The 18,077-nt window shown below is 44.3% G+C and overlaps 1 protein-coding gene across 1 annotated transcript; it reads right to left on the bottom strand.

Annotated features, from left to right (window-relative positions):
* Positions 1 to 3,100: 3,100 nt before the first annotated feature.
* LOC110925741 (DNA-directed RNA polymerase V subunit 5C) lies at positions 3,101 to 5,611 on the bottom strand. The gene is made up of 4 exons (XM_022169598.2): positions 5,206 to 5,611; positions 4,070 to 4,246; positions 3,467 to 3,580; positions 3,101 to 3,363 (listed from the first exon to the last, which is right to left on the bottom strand). Exons 1-4 carry the CDS (start codon positions 5,476 to 5,478, stop codon positions 3,238 to 3,240), a joined length of 690 nt encoding a protein of 229 aa, XP_022025290.1. The 5' UTR covers positions 5,479 to 5,611; the 3' UTR covers positions 3,101 to 3,237.
* Positions 5,612 to 18,077: the final 12,466 nt, after the last annotated feature.

Genomic DNA, 18,077 nt, shown 5'->3' with positions numbered 1-18,077 from the left:
ACGGATTGGTAAGAAATGTGCTAACTTTGTTAGACGATCAAACCCACCCCTTCCTCTTTGTCACGGTGTGTTTCCCTTGTGCAGGAGACAGATCAGCGGACGATCCAGCCACCGATCCTTGGAAATAAGGGATTAACCCTACTTGACGAGACCAGTGAATTAACCACTCTTGGTTGATCACTGTTTCATCAGGTTGCAAAAGAGGGGGTGACAAGAATAAAAAAGTGTGAAAAGAGGTTGTTTTTGATCCTACCACTCGGATGGGTTATCCAGTTCTAAATACATAGATTGAGAAAGTGCTTATCAATCACTTAGGTAGTGTTTGGTATGCACGAATGAGAGACGGAATAGAATGGATCATTACAAGAGAATGAAGAAAAAGGTGTTTGGTTCATCAATTGAATGTAAATCACCCATTTCATAAGACATTCTATTCCCTCAAAATCATTCCATCAACTCCCCATGTTTTTTTTTTCATTCATCCTCTCTTACACCATTCATCAACAACACCACAACCCACCACCGACGCCATTCCCGCCTCCACCCGCAACCCGTCACTGCCTCCGCTGCCACCCCGACAACCACCACCATCGCCGCCGCAACCAACAACCACCGCCACCAACCCCACTCACCGCTGCCACCCACCACCACTGTCAACACCACAAGCACCGCCGCCGCCACCCTTCCCTGCCTCCGCCACCACCCACACCGCTACCTATAACCAAACCACCCACAATCACTACCACCAACCACCACCACTCATCGCTGATTTTATTCCTTCGTTTTTCTTGCCTACCAAACAATACATAATAATAATTTATTCCATTCACACATGATACCAAACAAGACATGGAATGATAATGATCCATTGCATTCTCTCGTCTTACGACATTACCTCGTCCATTCCATTCTCTCATTGTAAAAGGGTATGAAATCAACCAGAACACAAGAAATAGCGACAAAACAAGTGACAAAACTTTTATTGATTTAATCCAAACCAAAAACACCCAACCGAAACCCTAGATCTTACTTATGTAAGATATATATCAACAAATACAATATACAGGATCAACTGGTAAGAATATCAGTTGATCATAGAAAGAATCAACCACAATACAAGATCCAACACTGGATCAGATCCAACACTGGATCAACTACGAAACAGATGAATAGGACGATGAACAAAGGATACAGAGAGAAAATACAAGACCAATAATTGAAGAAATGAAACCCTAATTGGTTTTTATATCTGGTATCTTCACAAGTTTCAAAGCAGTCCCTCAAGTATCAATCTCATACACTTCAGTCCTTCACTAGTTCACTTTAACACACTAATCCTCCAACTTTGACTTATGTACACAATACACCCTCAACAAACCAATAAGTTTATAACAAATATAACAAACTTGTAACAAACCCAATATAACGTGACATGCAACATGAATCAATGTGTTTACATTATATTATAACACTCGTCTATTCTATTACGCCATACCAAACAGACCCTTAATCTTCTTATCGAATTTGTGGTATATAGCTTTATGTAACATATTAGAACTATTATCTTTAGATATATTAAATTTGGTTTTTCTTATTGTTTTATATAAATAAGTTACTTGAAGAGAGGGTAAGTGGTTATTTTTTAATAGCTGATGGGCTTTTTAGCAATTTAAAAAGTGTTGCTCTAATTTTTTTTATCATTCATAATACCTAAAATGAATAAAATAATTGAAAAATAAGATTCTAACGTTAGAATGCCCTAAAGAGGCGCTACCATAACTCAATATGAATCAACCCAAAAAACATATTAAAACGTCAACTTATGGAGATGAGTTTCTAGTTAAAACCTAAAATACAACTTTATCAACAACATCTATAACCTTCCACAAAACCTTTATAAAGTTGTTATTGACACTACAATGTCGCAAACTACTGAAACCACTCGTAAAAGTTTGTCACCTTGATCAATTTCAAAAACATGTCAATTCTCGAACCTTTCATTTAACCCATTACGGTTTATAAATTATTTATTCCATAATATCCATCACATCACTAATACCAAAGCACACTTCATGACTAACTCGGTACATGACCGATGTTATCATAACCCTGCATATGGTGTGGGTGTGGCTAAATCAGCACACAATTACTTACCCATTGTGTGGAAGAATTTGAATCGTTTTAAATTATGTTAGATTAATAACTTCGTCAACATATGCCACTTACCACCTAAAACCATTGTGATATATCATGCCATTATATGACCCTTGTGATAGCCATTTTTAACCGAACATCCAAAAGGACTTGGCGTGTTCTAATGAAATGCCGCCTTTTTTTAATATTCTGGTTCGCAGTTCAAACACTTCCCAATTCACAATCATTCTTTTCAACATAGAGAAATATCCATGAATTACTTTTACCAAATAAATTGTGACTAAAACAATTCATTAATCACCTTATTAGTGGAAATTCATATTTATGCTATGATGTTTAGAATTAACTCAACTATTCTTAAGCATTCAGCCACTTTGATGTCTTATGTTGGCTCACAGTTTAGTATGGTTAGTTTAAAAAAAAATAACTAGGCTGAACAACTAACTACTATTATGGCTCAGTCGATTTTGATGATTTAACATTCTCATTTTAGGAGTTTGGCCGTTTGAACCATTTTTTTCTATATTTTTCTTAAATAATTAGTGTTTATTGAACTTTTTAAAACTGATAGATATGATTCATAAAATTAACACTTATGCATAATAGCATATTCTGAAAATTAAATATATAAAATGGTTGATTCTATTTACAACGTTGGTTAGTCCGAAGTTTCAAACTATCAACTAAACCTTCAAACAGCCAAACCAGCAAAACTGAATCATGAATCAAACAACATAAATCTCCAACTGGCCAATCCTACCTTCGTGCTACGGTTTGAGTAATTCGGGCGGTCGGTTTAATGGTTTATGAGCCCCTTTTGTTTTTAGACACAAGTTAACATTCAACAAAGTAAAGCAAGTGCAAGAGGACTAGCAAACACAGAATATTTTCATCAAAAGACAATCCCAGAGTAAAATGTGGCTACACCTATAAATAAGACCGCAAAAAGGATAAATCGGGGTTAAGGCAAAAAATAAGGGGGCACGCTCAGGTTATATAGTATACCAAAGTAAGCAAAAAACTATATCAATGCAACTATCAAAAGGTTAACCGAACCTAAATTACTAACTGATTTTAAGTACTTCATTTCACACAGCGATATGTGACAAACGAGCCGGTTATCTCACTGTTATAAGTGATCTTGACCACCTGCTTCTTCTCCAATCCATAGTACCTAGCTATGGCATCAGTCTCCATCATATACGGCATCTGAAAGTTATAGTCTTTCGTTAGAACAGAGCATGTTCATTTGAATTGTTCACAATTTAAAATTAATAGTCAGAATCTGAAAATGATAGTATGATACACTTACCTTATTATCAGCAAGTTTGAGTTTCACCAGCAGCTGCTCTTTCTCTTCAGTGGTCAGTATTTCATGCTTCGGCATTGTAACATGTTTAGTAATGTTCACAATCAGTTCAGTAATCTGGAAACATGATCATTACATCAGTATTCAAACAAAGATCACTACAGAGAAGAAGAATCAACTAAAACATATTCAAACAAAGATCATTAGCCAAAATCCGATCTTAAACTCACCTAAAAAATCGAGCCGAAATATAAAATATTCAATTACACTTCCAACAATTCTAAAACTTTAACAATTTTAAGTTTCTAACAACTTTAACATACTATTTATTATATTTTAAAGGTTACATAATGTATTAGTATATTCGGGTTCAATACGGGTAAACGGGTTCCCGTAACCAAGCGGGTATCACTCAATACCATACATGTCCCAAACCTGAGAAAGCTTTTATACTAATCCTATACTCGAATGCCTGTCCTAATTTTTTGGGTTTTCAGTCGGGTTCTTGATTTCTTTTAAAAATCTTCATTCAACAGTTAGTTACTAATCGAAATGGTGAATGATTGGATAGAACTTGTGAATCGACAAAAGTAAATGGAATCTTACTGGAAAAACTTCCACTTTGACTTCACATAATTCGAACTCTGCGCGAGCGAAGTGGTTCATCTTGCCCCCCAAAACGATGATGATCCGATGCAGGCTCTCCTTGTTGGGGATGTTTAGCAAAATGAATTTAGCTTTTGCTTTGTTTATCTCCTCGGGACCACAGAAAACCACCAAAACCTGAAACACAAAACATTGTTATACAACTTGCACAGCATGCTAAACAAGTAAACAGAGCATATTATGATTATACGCAGCAATCTGCTACTGAAATATTAATGTGTACACCAATAATCATCTTCAAGATATATTGCAATACCTTTTTGCACAAAATTCAACCTGAATCTGAAAATAGGGTTTATATACATTTTCCATGGGTTTATAATTTCACTGAATAAATTAGGTCATTTTTGTGAAAACAATTAACAAACAAACAAGAATATTCTCTCTAAATTGATTTAAATCTAATAACATAATTAGGATTGTGAAGATCCATGAATACAACAGGATCAAAGACCACTAGGTGAGTAGGTGGTGGTGATCATCATCACGATGATTGATTGATTGATTGACTTCCATCACTTACCTGCAACTGTCATACCCTAACCTCCAACCTAACAATATAAATAATTGTATCATCCATAAACACAGATATTTCAGCAACAAATTACACACATCATCAAAATGTAACTTCAATCGACTACATACAGGCTTATGATCCAAAATCATAACGATTATTCAGGTCAATTTTGTGGAAACGATTAACAAACAAACAATATTATCCTCTTTAAACTAATTTAAATCTCATAACCTAAGTATTATTGTATAGATCCATCAATATCACTGCATCAAACATCACTTGCTGATGATGATGATGACATCAGCATCATCATCATCATCATCATCACGATGATCGTCTGTCTAACCCTAACCTAACGATATAAACAACTACATCATCCCTAAACACAAACATTTCAGCAACAAACAACTTAAAAATCAAATAAATACACTCATAATCAGAAATATAACTTCAATCAACTCTACATAACTACATACACGCGTACAATCCAAAACCGTAACAGATTACACACTCAACATAACCTCCGTCACAAAAACACAAACCCTAACGAAACGGTTACCTTTTTAAACGGCTTCGAAACCAGAGGAACACAGATACGTAGGGTTTCAGGATCCGGCTGGTCACCAAACACCGAGCGAAACTCAGAAAGAGAGCGAGTCAACTCAGAATCGTCGATAACACAGCCTCTGTCTCGTAACATTTCGCAAACGGTTCGGCGTGCAAGAAAGTAGCGGTGGCTGGCGGGCGAGCCGGTGTCAGCTTTGTTGAGGATGCAGATGTTTGCGTTGGGGTTGGGTGGACTGACGTAGCCAAGTCCGGCGCGGGACGCCATTGCAGTGGTGGTGGTGGTGGTGGTTGCAGTGGTGCGTGTGCGTGAAGCTGGAGAAGGTGTGTGTGTTTATAACGGAAATGGAAGGTGTACGGGTGTGGAGGATCGAAATTGGGATTGTTGAAATATGGTAATGTGAGCATACGAGGGCGGGGTATCTTTCTAATATGACAAAAAATATATTTTTATTTTATATTATTTTTTTTGAACGGTAAGTAACGACGTGTCAACCACCAAGCGATGTAGCTAATGTCGACTACTCGACCGCTGCCAGCCCCTTGGCTCTCCCAGATGCGCGGAAACACGACCTCCACCTGCCCGAAGGCACGAATAATCGGTAAAATATCGCTTCCCCTCTAAGACGAACCGGCATCACCCGTATTCGCCCTTGAAGAGGTATGGTCCCAATTCCCTGCCTACATGGCAGGGACCACACCACTTTTGTGCACACAAGGCACCCATGTCACCAGAACCTTCTAGAATCTTCCAGAAGACATCTAGGCGGTTCACAGCTGGCATCAAAGATGCTTCGCCCAACATAAAGGACAACACGTGTCACCATTGACAGAAGGCCGCATAGGCCTGCGACAATCCAGGGAGCAGGGCTGACGCGACCAGTACGAGGTACCCAGCACAAGCGAATACAAGGACGCCACGTGTACCACTACACCCTTCGCGACAGAGCAGACCAAGAGGATATTCCCCTTGGTCGGACAGCTGGCGCGCACCCACAGCTGGCACAGCTGCTTCCTCCTCCTTCTTCACCCTCCGGCTATAAATAGGACCCTTCATCATTCAGGTTGAGGATCTTGGCTCTCTTTACTCACTCTATACACACACTGTTTTATTCATCTCAGAGCAGTACTTATTCTCACGTCGGAGCCTGTTTAAGAGGGAAAACCCCCTTCTCCCCTCTTAACGAGACTAACGGTGTTTACTGTTTTGCAGACCTCAGGCCACCGATACGAGCAAGAAGAAGAGGTTGAACCCATAAGTGAAACAACCCTCTTGGTTATCCTTGTGATAACCATTGTTTCAACATTGGCGCCATCCGCTTTTTTGCAAGACCACTCTCACCTCTTTTTCTCTTCTAAAAAACACTCGTGAAAATGGCAGACCAGAATCATTCACACCCAGCTGACGGAGAAGTCTCTTCCTTTGAACTCGTTTCGGACACGGCACACGTCCAACGAAGTCAAAGGAACGAGACCATCCAAGAAGGTCAGCTGAACAACGAGTTTCCATCCATTTTTGGAAGTGCGTCCAGGGCTGTTAGCCAAACCACAACTGGATCCATCTTCCAAACACCAGCAAGAATCATCACTCAAACCACAAACGGAGCTGCTCTCCAATCTCCAACGGGGATATTACACCAAACACCGCCGCCGATGCAGACTGTAAGCCATGGACCAGGCCCTTCTGTTCCATCGGAGCAAGCACAACTCAACTACTCTGCACTTTTAGGGCTACCCGAAGGAAAAACTCTGGCTTCCTGGTATGCCGAACAAATGGCGTCCATAAACCTCGTTTATACGCAGCTCAACGCACAACAAGCCTTGCTCCAAGCACAGGCTAACCAATCAGCATTCGTAACTCCACAACCAAGGTCTCTGAGTACACACACGGCTCAGCAGACAAACGCGTGGAACTTACGACCAGAAAGAGAACCACTGCAACAGGTCAGAAGACCCAGCATACAAGACACGCGCGATACTTATGCTGAAACAGAGAGCAACTTCGTCCAAACCTCCAATCTACAACGAAGGCCGATCCAAACCCGTTTGGGCGCGCGCAACATGAATACAGAATGGGAAGAGGAGGAAGACGACCCAACTTACAAGGCGGAATCCACAGTGTTTAGCAGACTTCCTCCGGAACACGAAGCATACAAACCAACCAAGCGCGCGGGGTACAACCCCAAAGCAGAGCATGATTACACCTTGAGCTATCGTCCTGAGGACATGGCTGAAAATTCAAAATTCATTCGAGAAATCGCGTGCGCGGCCATCGACAAAACAAAATTACCACACAACGTGGGTAAATACAACGGGTTGACGGACCCAGACGATCACCTCCAGGTGTTTAAAGGTGCAGGAGCAACAGGCGGATGGAACTTACCAACATGGTGCCACCTGTTTGCCCAGACATTCGTTGGCGCGGCGCGCATTTGGTTCGACAACTTACCGGCTGGCAAAATCAAATCATGGGTCGATTTCCGAGAAAAGTTCCTGGCAGACTTCTCTCAGCAGCGAAGACAAGCCAGAGATCCGGGTGATTGTCTGAACATATGGAGGAAAGACTACGAAAGCGTAGAAGATTTCATTACAAGGTATAACAAAGAATGTCTAGAGATCGGAGACATACCAGAGAAAATGATGCGCGCACACTTCATGCGAGCGGTCAAGTGCGACGATCTGGTTAAAAGAATCAAAGGGCGAGATGGAGGACCCAAAGACTGGGAAACCTTCATTGAAGCGGCCAAAACCATTGCGCAGACAGACAGGCAACTGACCGGTGACGATCACCGTCAGCGCGCACACAACCATAACGATCGAAACAACAGAAGGGGCAGAAATCAACCCTGGAGGGCTTCTGGGAACAGAGAAAGAAGCCCCCCACGGGACGACGCACGCCATACGATCAATCAGATAGCCCATCGAAAAGAAGTAAAGCGCGAAAATAGAGAAAAGCAGTGGACTCCACTAACCAAAACACCTTCTGAAGTTTTAGCCACAGAGAACCATCAGTTCAAACCACCCTTGCAGATGCGCAACAAAAGGGGTCAAGACCCAAATCTCTTCTGTGAATTCCACAAAGATACGGGCCACTTGACCGATGACTGCTTTAGCTTAAAGCAAGAAATCGAAAGAGCTCTAAGAGACGGAAAGCTCAGTCACTTAGTCAAAGGAGGAAAGCGCGATTACCGCCAGATACAACGAAGAGATGAAGGTCCAGACAACAAGAAGCTCAGAAAGCTAGAAACTCATATGGTGCAAGGAGGTCCACGGCGACCAAGAAAAAATTACAACAAACGCACGCAGGATGATTCATGGCGCGAGAAGCAAGTGGTTTTCCCAGTTGTCAGGGGAGGCCCGAGAGAAAAGCGGCCAATAGTCATCCCAGGGGTGATCGGCCACTACCAAACAGATTACATCTTCATTGATCCCGGGAGCACCGCGGACATCATATATGAACAGTGCTTCAATCAATTCGACCAAGAGGACAAGGCGCGCCTAGAACCAGTCGATTACCCACTAACTGGTTTCTGCAACGAGGCCGTCTTTCCCCTAGGACAAATATCATTCCCAGTGTTGCTTTCTGATGGGAGAAATTCGAGAACCGAAGAAGTCACATTCATGGTACTACCGGCACATTCAAGACATGACATCCTCCTAGGAAGAGAATCCCAAGGAGATTTCAGCATGATTTGTTCCGCACCACATTCTGCCATAGGTTTTCCAACCGAAACAGGCATCGCGTTGATATACGCAAGCAAAGAAGTGCTAGCAACAGATGAAATCAGACCGGCAAAAGCAAGCAAGCCTGCACCGCGCATAGAGGCAGAAAAATGGGTATTGAATAGCGCGTACCCAGAACAAACAGTCACTCTGGGGCCCGCAATGTCTGATCTAACGCGCGCGGCGCTAAAGAAATTGCTGCATGACAACATGGACGTGTTCGCCTGGACACCGGCTGATATGGTTGGTGTTCCACGGCATATAACAGAACACCGTCTAAACGTCTCCGAAGATGCCAAGCCAGTGGTACACGCCAAACGCCACCTAGGCGATATCATACATGATGCAATGAAAGAACAAGTGTTGGAACTGCTAAACGCAGGAATCATCAGGGAAGTCCGGTACCAAACGTGGGTAGCAAGCCCAGTAATGGTAAAGAAACCGAATGGTAGTTGGAGAATGTGTGTCGACTACAAAGATCTGAACAAAGCATGTCCCCGTGACTGCTATGCTTTACCGGACATAGACGAGAAAATAGATTGTTTGGCAACGTTTCGGTGGAAATGTTTTCTGGATTGCTACAAAGGATACCACCAGGTCCAGATGGCTGTTCAAGACGAAGATAAAACCGCATTCCGCACACCAACGGGGTTATACTGCTACACCAAGATGCCGTTCGGCTTAAAGAATGCGGGCGCAACATACCAAAGGTTGATGAACGAAACATTCAGCGATGCCATCGGTAAGTACATAGAAGTGTACATGGATGATCTGGTAATCATGAGCAGGGAGGAGAGCGCGATGCTGGCAAATATCCAGAAGACCTTCAACACGTTGCGCAGCGTAAGCATCAAACTGAATCCAGCAAAGTGCTCATTCGGAATGGAAGAAGGAAAGTTTTTGGGCTTCATAGTCACTAAGGATGGGTTTAAGGTGAATCCAGAAAAGGTTCAGGCCATAGAAAGGATGCCTTCACCAGCCAACGTCAAAGACATGCAAAAGCTTGCAGGACGATTGGCAGCACTCAATCGGTTCCTAGCCAACCACGCTGCAAAATCCTTCCCATTCATCAAGACCTTGCGCAACTGCATGAAGAAAAACCAATTCCAATGGACTCCGGAAGCAGAAAATGCGTTCCGCGAGATGAAAGACTGTCTCATCAAGCTGCCAACTCTAACCGCACCAAACAAAGGAGAGCCTTTGGTCCTGTACCTCTCAGCTTCCGACAAGGCCGTCGGAGCCGTACTGCTGGTTGATCGACAAGGTGTCCAAACACCTGTATATTATGTGTCCAGAACCGTGACCGACCCAGAAACCAGATACGCAATCATGGAAAAGCTTGTCCTTGCATTGATTCACGCGTCAAGAAGGCTGCGCAGATATTTCGCCAATCACGTCATCCACGTGCTAACAAACTACAATATTGGGAATATCCTAGCAAGGCCAGAAGTATCAGGAAGGTTGGCCAAATGGGCGATAGAGCTAGGGGGACACAACGTCGTTTTCAGACCACGTCCATCGATCAAGGGCCAAGTATTGGCAGATTTCATGACGGAAATTCCAGATGACAAAGACAGAGAGTGTAAAGCGATGGAAAAAGCTGAGAAAAAACAAACCGAAGAGCCATGGCTGCTGTATACAGACGGTGCATCCAATGAATATGGGGCAGGCGCGGGGCTACGGCTAGTAAGCCCTGACAAACACGAGTTCACTTACGCCATACGCCTAGACTTCAAGAGCACAAATAACGAAGCAGAGTACGAAGCCTTTCTGGCCGGCTTGCGTTTGGCAATCAAAATGGGAGTCCGACACATCGAAGCACATGTGGACTCCATGTTAGTAGCAGGCCAAATCAATGGTCAATACGAAGCCAAGGGCGACATAATGGCACTCTATCTCAACCAAGCAAAGACGTTGCTACAAACCTTCTATTCTTACAAGGTGCACCACATAAACCGCAGTGAAAACAAGCCGGCAGACGCCTTAAGCAAGCTTGCGTCAACAAGTTTCCAGCACTTAGCCAAAGACGTGCGCATAGAAGTTTTAAGCAACCCATCTGTTCCACTCAGAGAAGTCAGCGTCATCCAAACAGGAACCACGTCCTGGATGACACCCATAATCATGTACTTACAGTCCGGAATACTTCCAGAAAATAAAGCTGAGGCGCGGAAAATCCAGTATAAATCAGAACATTATCAGATGGCAGACGGGATACTGTACCGAAAGTCATATCTCGGCCCGCTGCTAAGATGTGTTGACGCCGACGACGCAAATTATCTGATCCGGGAAGTACATGAAGGCATCTGTGGTATCCACGCCGGGCCGCGCATGGTAGTGGCAAAAGTAATGAACGCCGGTTACTACTGGCCCGGAATGCATCTCGATGCCGTGAAGGAATTAAGGAAGTGCAGCGGCTGCCAACGGCATGCACCAAAAACCATGCGTCCAAAAAACGAATTGGTACCAGTAACAACCGCATGGCCCTTTCAGCAATGGGGCATAGACATGGTGGGCCCTTTCCCAGAAGCTCCGGGGGCAGTCAAGTTCATCATCGTCGCGGTCGATTACTTCACCAAGTGGGTGGAAGCAAAAGCACTTGCGTCAACCACGTCGGCAGTCGTTAAACGATTCATTTGGGAACAAATCATATGCCGGTTCGGCCTGCCACTCCGGATCATCACCGACAATGGTACAAACTTTGCAGCAGATGATCTCGAGCGATGGTTCAAGGAACTAAACATTGAACATACCTTCTCGTCGGTCGCACATCCGCAAGGGAATGGTCAAGTTGAAGCGGTCAACAAGAGCATCGTAGATGGCATCAAAGCAAGGCTCGGTGAAAAAAGACGAGGGTGGGTCGATGAGCTACCAAGCATATTATGGGCCCATAGAACAATGCCCAAAACAAGCAATGGAGAAACACCTTTCAGCTTGGTCTATGGGTCCGAGGCCGTGATCCCAGCAGAAATCGGGCTTCCATCTCCGAGAATGCTCTCCATGAATCTGATCAATAACGAAGAAGAAAGGAGGATCGACCTGGACCTCCTAGAAGAACGGAGGGAGATGGCAGCAATCAATGAAGCCAAATACAAATCAAAGCTTGAAAAGTATTACAACTCCTGAGTCCGGATCTGCACCTTCAACCCAGGCGATTATGTCTTAAGGGACAATGAAGCGTCCAACGCAGAAAAACCGGGAAAACTGGCTCCCAAATGGGAAGGCCCGTACATCATTGATGAGGTCCTCGGCAAGGGGGCATACAAGCTACGCACCATGAACGACAAAGAGGTTCCACGAACCTGGAATGCCCAACAGTTACGAAAATGCTACATATAATACAAACATGTAATCGTATAGGGCAAATCGCCGACACATTTACCTAATACAAGAAGTGTTTGGCTGTCTTTACTTCATGCAAATTTTTTGTCACAACTGCATTTATTACTTCGGGCGTACACGAAAACATCAATGGCTCGACCATAGGAAACGTTGTAGACCTCCAAGGCTCATCACAGCCAAGTGAACAGCCGGGTCGAAACACAACCAAAGCCTACAAAACGCCAAAAAACATAACTTCGTGCCCACATAAACACGAAAATATCGATAGCAAGGTAACTAAACATTGTAACGCTCCCAAGGCTGGGATCCCAGCTGAGCTCACACAATAACCTGCAACTCGATCACTTCGTATACAAGCGCGCATACTTAAACGACAGAATAAAAACGTTGTAGTAACACAACATCACCTGTCAGCGCCATCATTCATTCGTGACACCTAATCAAAGTAATTAAACATGCACATATTATGACGATTTCAAAATTTGCATAACCATAATCAAAGTAACAACATATCTGTCAAATACATAACACCACAGGTAAGAAATTTCAAATTGTCTAAAAAACAACCATTACAAGCCCATTCAGGGCCATACACGGCACGCAAGCCAGAAACAACCTATCAAGTATGGCTAGAGCCAGCACCTCCCGCAGCATCATCACCATCTTCTCCCAAGGCCTTTTTCAGCAAAGCCACCCCATTCGCTTTATGAGCCAACTTCCCAGAGGCCCGAACAACAGCTAAATCAAGCGTCGAGAACTCTCTTCGCTTCGCAGCATAAGCAGCATCACAATCCTCTTTATATAACTCAAAGTGAAAATCCTTCTCATTGTTCGCGGCCACAAGTTTGCCTTCAGCATACCCAAACTTGCGTCCACTATTATACCCTGCCCTACCCAATTTAAACATATAGCGCGCAAGTTCATCAGAATGCAAAATACGATCAGCAAGCTGCATGAGAACGAGATCGAATAAGAACAAGAATATACAAAGGCAAAAACGAAATGAGAAAACCAAAAACGTTACCAAAGGAACGCCGCGGGAAAGCAACCACCTACTATCAGCTGAGGCCTCCTCAGCAAGAAGCTCAGAAGCACGACACTCAACCGCCTTCTCATCAAGAAGGCGCTGAACAGTTTCACACTCCGCAGCTTTCTCCTGAGCAAGAAGCTCCAGCTTATCAATCCGCGCAACGTACTCCTTTTCTTTCTTCTCCGCAGCAAGACGCTCCTGATGAGCTTCATCAGCAAGGGCCGCCTTCTCACCAGACAGCCGCACAATAGCATCACGCTGCGACTGCATCTCCGAGTTCGTACGAGCACATGCAGATTCCCAGTCCTTCTGTTTTTGCTCATTCAACTGCTTCTGCTCTTCGAGCTTCCGCTCAGCCTCAGCAACCCGCCATTGCAAACCTTTTTTCTCCGCATTAAATTTCTCTCTCTCTTCAGAAAACGCCTTCTTAGCCTCTTCAAACTCCAGAGTTTCTTCTCCCATAGATCGCCATTCGCGAAGAATCTCCTGAGAAGTGGCAAAGAAGTTAACCCCAGCTCTAACATGATCATCTATAAGGGCAAAGCGGTTGCGGTTTTTCTGAAACATTCTCTCGGCAGGAGGAAGTGACAAAGAGAAAAACTCATGACAATTCTGTAAGTCAGTCATTCGAGAGCCCTGAGTAAGGCTCCAACGGGGGACGTGAGGCATATCATCACAAGCTGGGTTACCCCAGGAATCATCAAGATTATGTTCAAAGTGCGGACTTCGCACAAAGCCAGAAGTGGCTCCACCTTCAACCGGAGGGCGTTTAGTGTAGATGGTTTGTTGCGGAGTAGTCTCACTAGACTCCATCTGCACCTCAACACCTTTACCCTTATCGCCTCCAGCAACATCACCTCCGGCACCGTTGCCTCCAACAGCATCACCTCCAACATCACCTCCAGCAGCGTCACCTCCCTCAAATATACCTTCAACAAACCCTTCACCGCCCTTCACAGTTGCATCAACACCATCTCGAGGAGGGGTCAAGCCAACAGTCCTCGAAGGAGGAGAAGTAGGTGGAGTAATCTGAGAAATATCCACCGGCCGCGGCTTCTTGCTAGTCTTGGATGCTGCCATAAGACCACAATTAATGAGCAATCCAAGGAAAGATACGACAAACGTACAATGAAAGAAAATTACCAGGAAGAGGAGCAGAGGCAGCATATATCTCCTCCAACAAATTCCCACGACCCCCACTAAACACGCCCAAATCAATCTCAGACTCTGAGGGCGCTGGGGGGACCTCTTTTTGAAGCTTGGCCTTCTTGGCAGCAAAAACAGCAGCAGCCTGCTCATCAAGGCGACGTTTGTGGTCGTCGAGAGCTTTTTTCTTCATGTGCTCAGATAGGGTAGCACTGTCATCAGGATCCGACTGTTGACTCTTTTCACCAACCCCTAAGCCAGACAACGTGTCAGAAACTACCACATAACCTAGACAAGGATGAGGAGAGGGTCGCTTACGAGAAGAACCAGCACCTTTACTCCCAGGCTTCTCCTCTCTCTTTCTAGACTTATCGGTCCGTGCTTTCTTTCTCGTCTCCAACTGGGCAGACGGATCAACAGACGCCTCCGCATCATCATCATCCTCAACAAATTCATGTACCGGCTCAGCAACACCACCAGGCGCGGTACCTGCACGCGCGGAATGAGATATTAGATCTTCAACATCCCGGTCAGAACTTCCACTAGAAAGGATAATGACTTCCTCTCGACCAGAGTCGACAAGGTCATCCCAATCATCCTCACCAAGAACTTCATTCGCGTATCTGCTCAAACTAGCGTCGGTAGGATGCAGAAAACGATCCCGTATCTGATCCAACCACGTCGGATTCCCATCAGCCTGGATAGCTTCAACCATGGCACCCGCTGATTTAGGGTCCAAGGCATTCAACAAACTATAACCAACTGCAAAATGGCAACAAAATAAGGACACATAGTAAACATAAAGGGAAATAATCAAGGGGTAAGACACGAAAGAACAATACATTTGCCCTTATGGCTATACGCAGGCTGACCCAGCAGGTGTTTGGGCACCCACAGTAAACTCATCCCTGCACCAACCAAAGCCATCTCATCCAGTTGAGAAATCGCAGTCGGCTTCGCAGTTATCTTCCCATACCATTCTTGAGCAGCATAATCCGGCTGCACATCCACTTTAGGGATCCCTTGACCCACCTGCCTATATGACATATCCGTCGGAATCACACCTCGGCGGATATAAAAAAACTTCTGTTTCCAATCATGAATGCCCTTTATCGGAACCGAACACACCTGAGCAACTCCCATCCTAGCCTGAAAAGAGTAAAACCCGCTGGCATACGTAACGCTGTAGAGAGCGTTGAACATCTCAAATGTAGGCTCAACACGGTAAGACCTACAGACAAATTCGAAATGGGTAATCCGAGGGAGCCCAATCGCATTTATCTGAGAAATATGGAGCCCATAACCCCTCAAAACAGCAACAGTGAACTTCGTAATCGGCAACCTAAAATTGCCTTCCCGGAAAAAAGCAGCGTACAACGTGATAAAACCCGGAGGGGCATCCAAGGCAGTAGATCCAGAAGGAGGGTACCGAGCCCCCCACTCAGGACGAAATTTATGCCCCCTAACGAGGTTATGAAACTCTTCCTCCTTCCAGTTAATAACAGCTTGGTCTGGACCAGGAGGAGCCCTACCTCTATGCTTCCTTTTCTTTTGAGTTGGATTCTTCTCAGCCATGATAAAGGTCAAGAAGAAGATGATTTGAGAATGTGAAAGATAGAACAAACAAGAAGAAGATAGAGAGAAACCACACTTAGAATTCGAAAATGAGGGAAGAAAAAGATAACCGCCCCATATTTATACCCATCGCATTTAATGCGATGGGTAGTGGAACGTCAGGGAACAGGAAAAGCACCCAATAGATGACTGACACGTCACAGGAGAGAGAAGACGTCGGCTCGTTTTTCGGGAAGCATGGGCGACAGGGTCTGCTGATGTGACAGAAAGTCACTGCAAAAGCAACTGTTCGCCTCCGAAAAGACAGGGACGTCAGACGGTCACACCAAACACTTCCCCATAACCACCAAACTTCCAACAGAAGGAAACACAAGAGGGCCAAAACCCATGCGGCATGCGTCCATTTGGCTCACTTTTTTTCAAAAGGCCAAAACCCATGCGGCATGCGTCCATTTGGCTCACTTTTCTCAAAAAGCCAAAACCCATGCGGCATGCGTCCATTTGGCTCACTTTTTTTCAAAAGGCCAAAACCCATGCGGCATGCGTCCATTTGGCTCACTTTTTCAAAAAGCCAAAACCCATGCGGCATGCGTCCATTTGGCTCACTTTTTTCAAAAAGCCAAAACCCATGCGGCATGCGTCCATTTGGCTCACTTTTTTCTAAAAGGCCAAAACCCATGCGGCATGCGTCCATTTGGCTCACTTTTTTTCAAAAGGCCAAAACCCATGCGGCATGCGTCCATTTGGCTCACTTTTTCAAAAAGCCAAAACCCATGCGGCATGCGTCCATTTGGCTCACTTTTTTCAAAAAGCCAAAACCCATGCGGCATGCGTCCATTTGGCTCACTTTTTCAAAGGTCCAATAACCATACGGCATGCGTCCACTTGGCTCACTTTATATTCACCAACTTCGACGCGATGCATAAAAAATCACAACTCTCATAAGTCCAGAATCCCTCCTAGACGATCAACTCAACTAGAAGGCACACTGGACTGGGGGGACTTGAAGAGGTATGGTCCCAATTCCCTGCCTACATGGCAGGGACCACACCACTTTTGTGCACACAAGGCACCCATGTCACCAGAACCTTCTAGAATCTTCCAGAAGACATCTAGGCGGTTCACAGCTGGCATCAAAGATGCTTCGCCCAACATAAAGGACAACACGTGTCACCATTGACAGAAGGCCACATAGGCCTGCGACAATCCAGGGAGCAGGGCTGACGCGACCAGTACGAGGTACCCAGCACAAGCGAATACAAGGACGCCACGTGTACCACTACACCCTTCGCGACAGAGCAGACCAAGAGGATATTCCCCTTGGTCGGACAGCTGGCGCGCACCCACAGCTGGCACAGCTGCTTCCTCCTCCTTCTTCACCCTCCGGCTATAAATAGGACCCTTCATCATTCAGGTTGAGGATCTTGGCTCTCTTTACTCACTCTATACACACACTGTTTTATTCATCTCAGAGCAGTACTTATTCTCACGCCGGAGCCTGGTTAAGAGGGAAAACCCCCTTCTCCCCTCTTAACGAGACTAACGGTGTTTACTGTTTTGCAGACCTCAGGCCACCGATACGAGCAAGAAGAAGAGGTTGAACCCATAAGTGAAACAACCCTCTTGGTTATCCTTGTGATAACCATTGTTTCAACAGCCCTTCACCTGGATGCCGCAGAAAATAACGAAAAGAGTGGGAGTTGGGTCGCAAGGAACACCAAGTTTTTCCCCAACCACTCCACTACTACTCATTGTCTTTATATTATTTTTTTAATATAATGTGGTGTAAATGATGATATAAAATTATATATTTTTCTTACAAGAACTACAAAAATGAATAACTATAACTAAACTTTATAATGACATTTTAATAGATAATTTTTTTATAAAAGTTTATACGCACCATTCTCTCACATATATTAATCATTTTTCGTATTTTTTACCACCTATATTTGAGAACCATATTCTTAACCTTTACCTCTCAAATAAGTAGTAATATTATTCGCTCTATACTAGATGTTTGATCCTCTTCCTACCACCACTATGTCATGAAC

The sequence above is a fragment of the Helianthus annuus genome, chromosome 17, assembly GCF_002127325.2.
Source record: "Helianthus annuus cultivar XRQ/B chromosome 17, HanXRQr2.0-SUNRISE, whole genome shotgun sequence".
Taxonomy (NCBI): Eukaryota; Viridiplantae; Streptophyta; class Magnoliopsida; order Asterales; family Asteraceae; genus Helianthus; species Helianthus annuus.
Note: the sequence above shows the minus strand (reverse complement) of the source record. Positions and strands in the feature narration are given on the sequence as shown.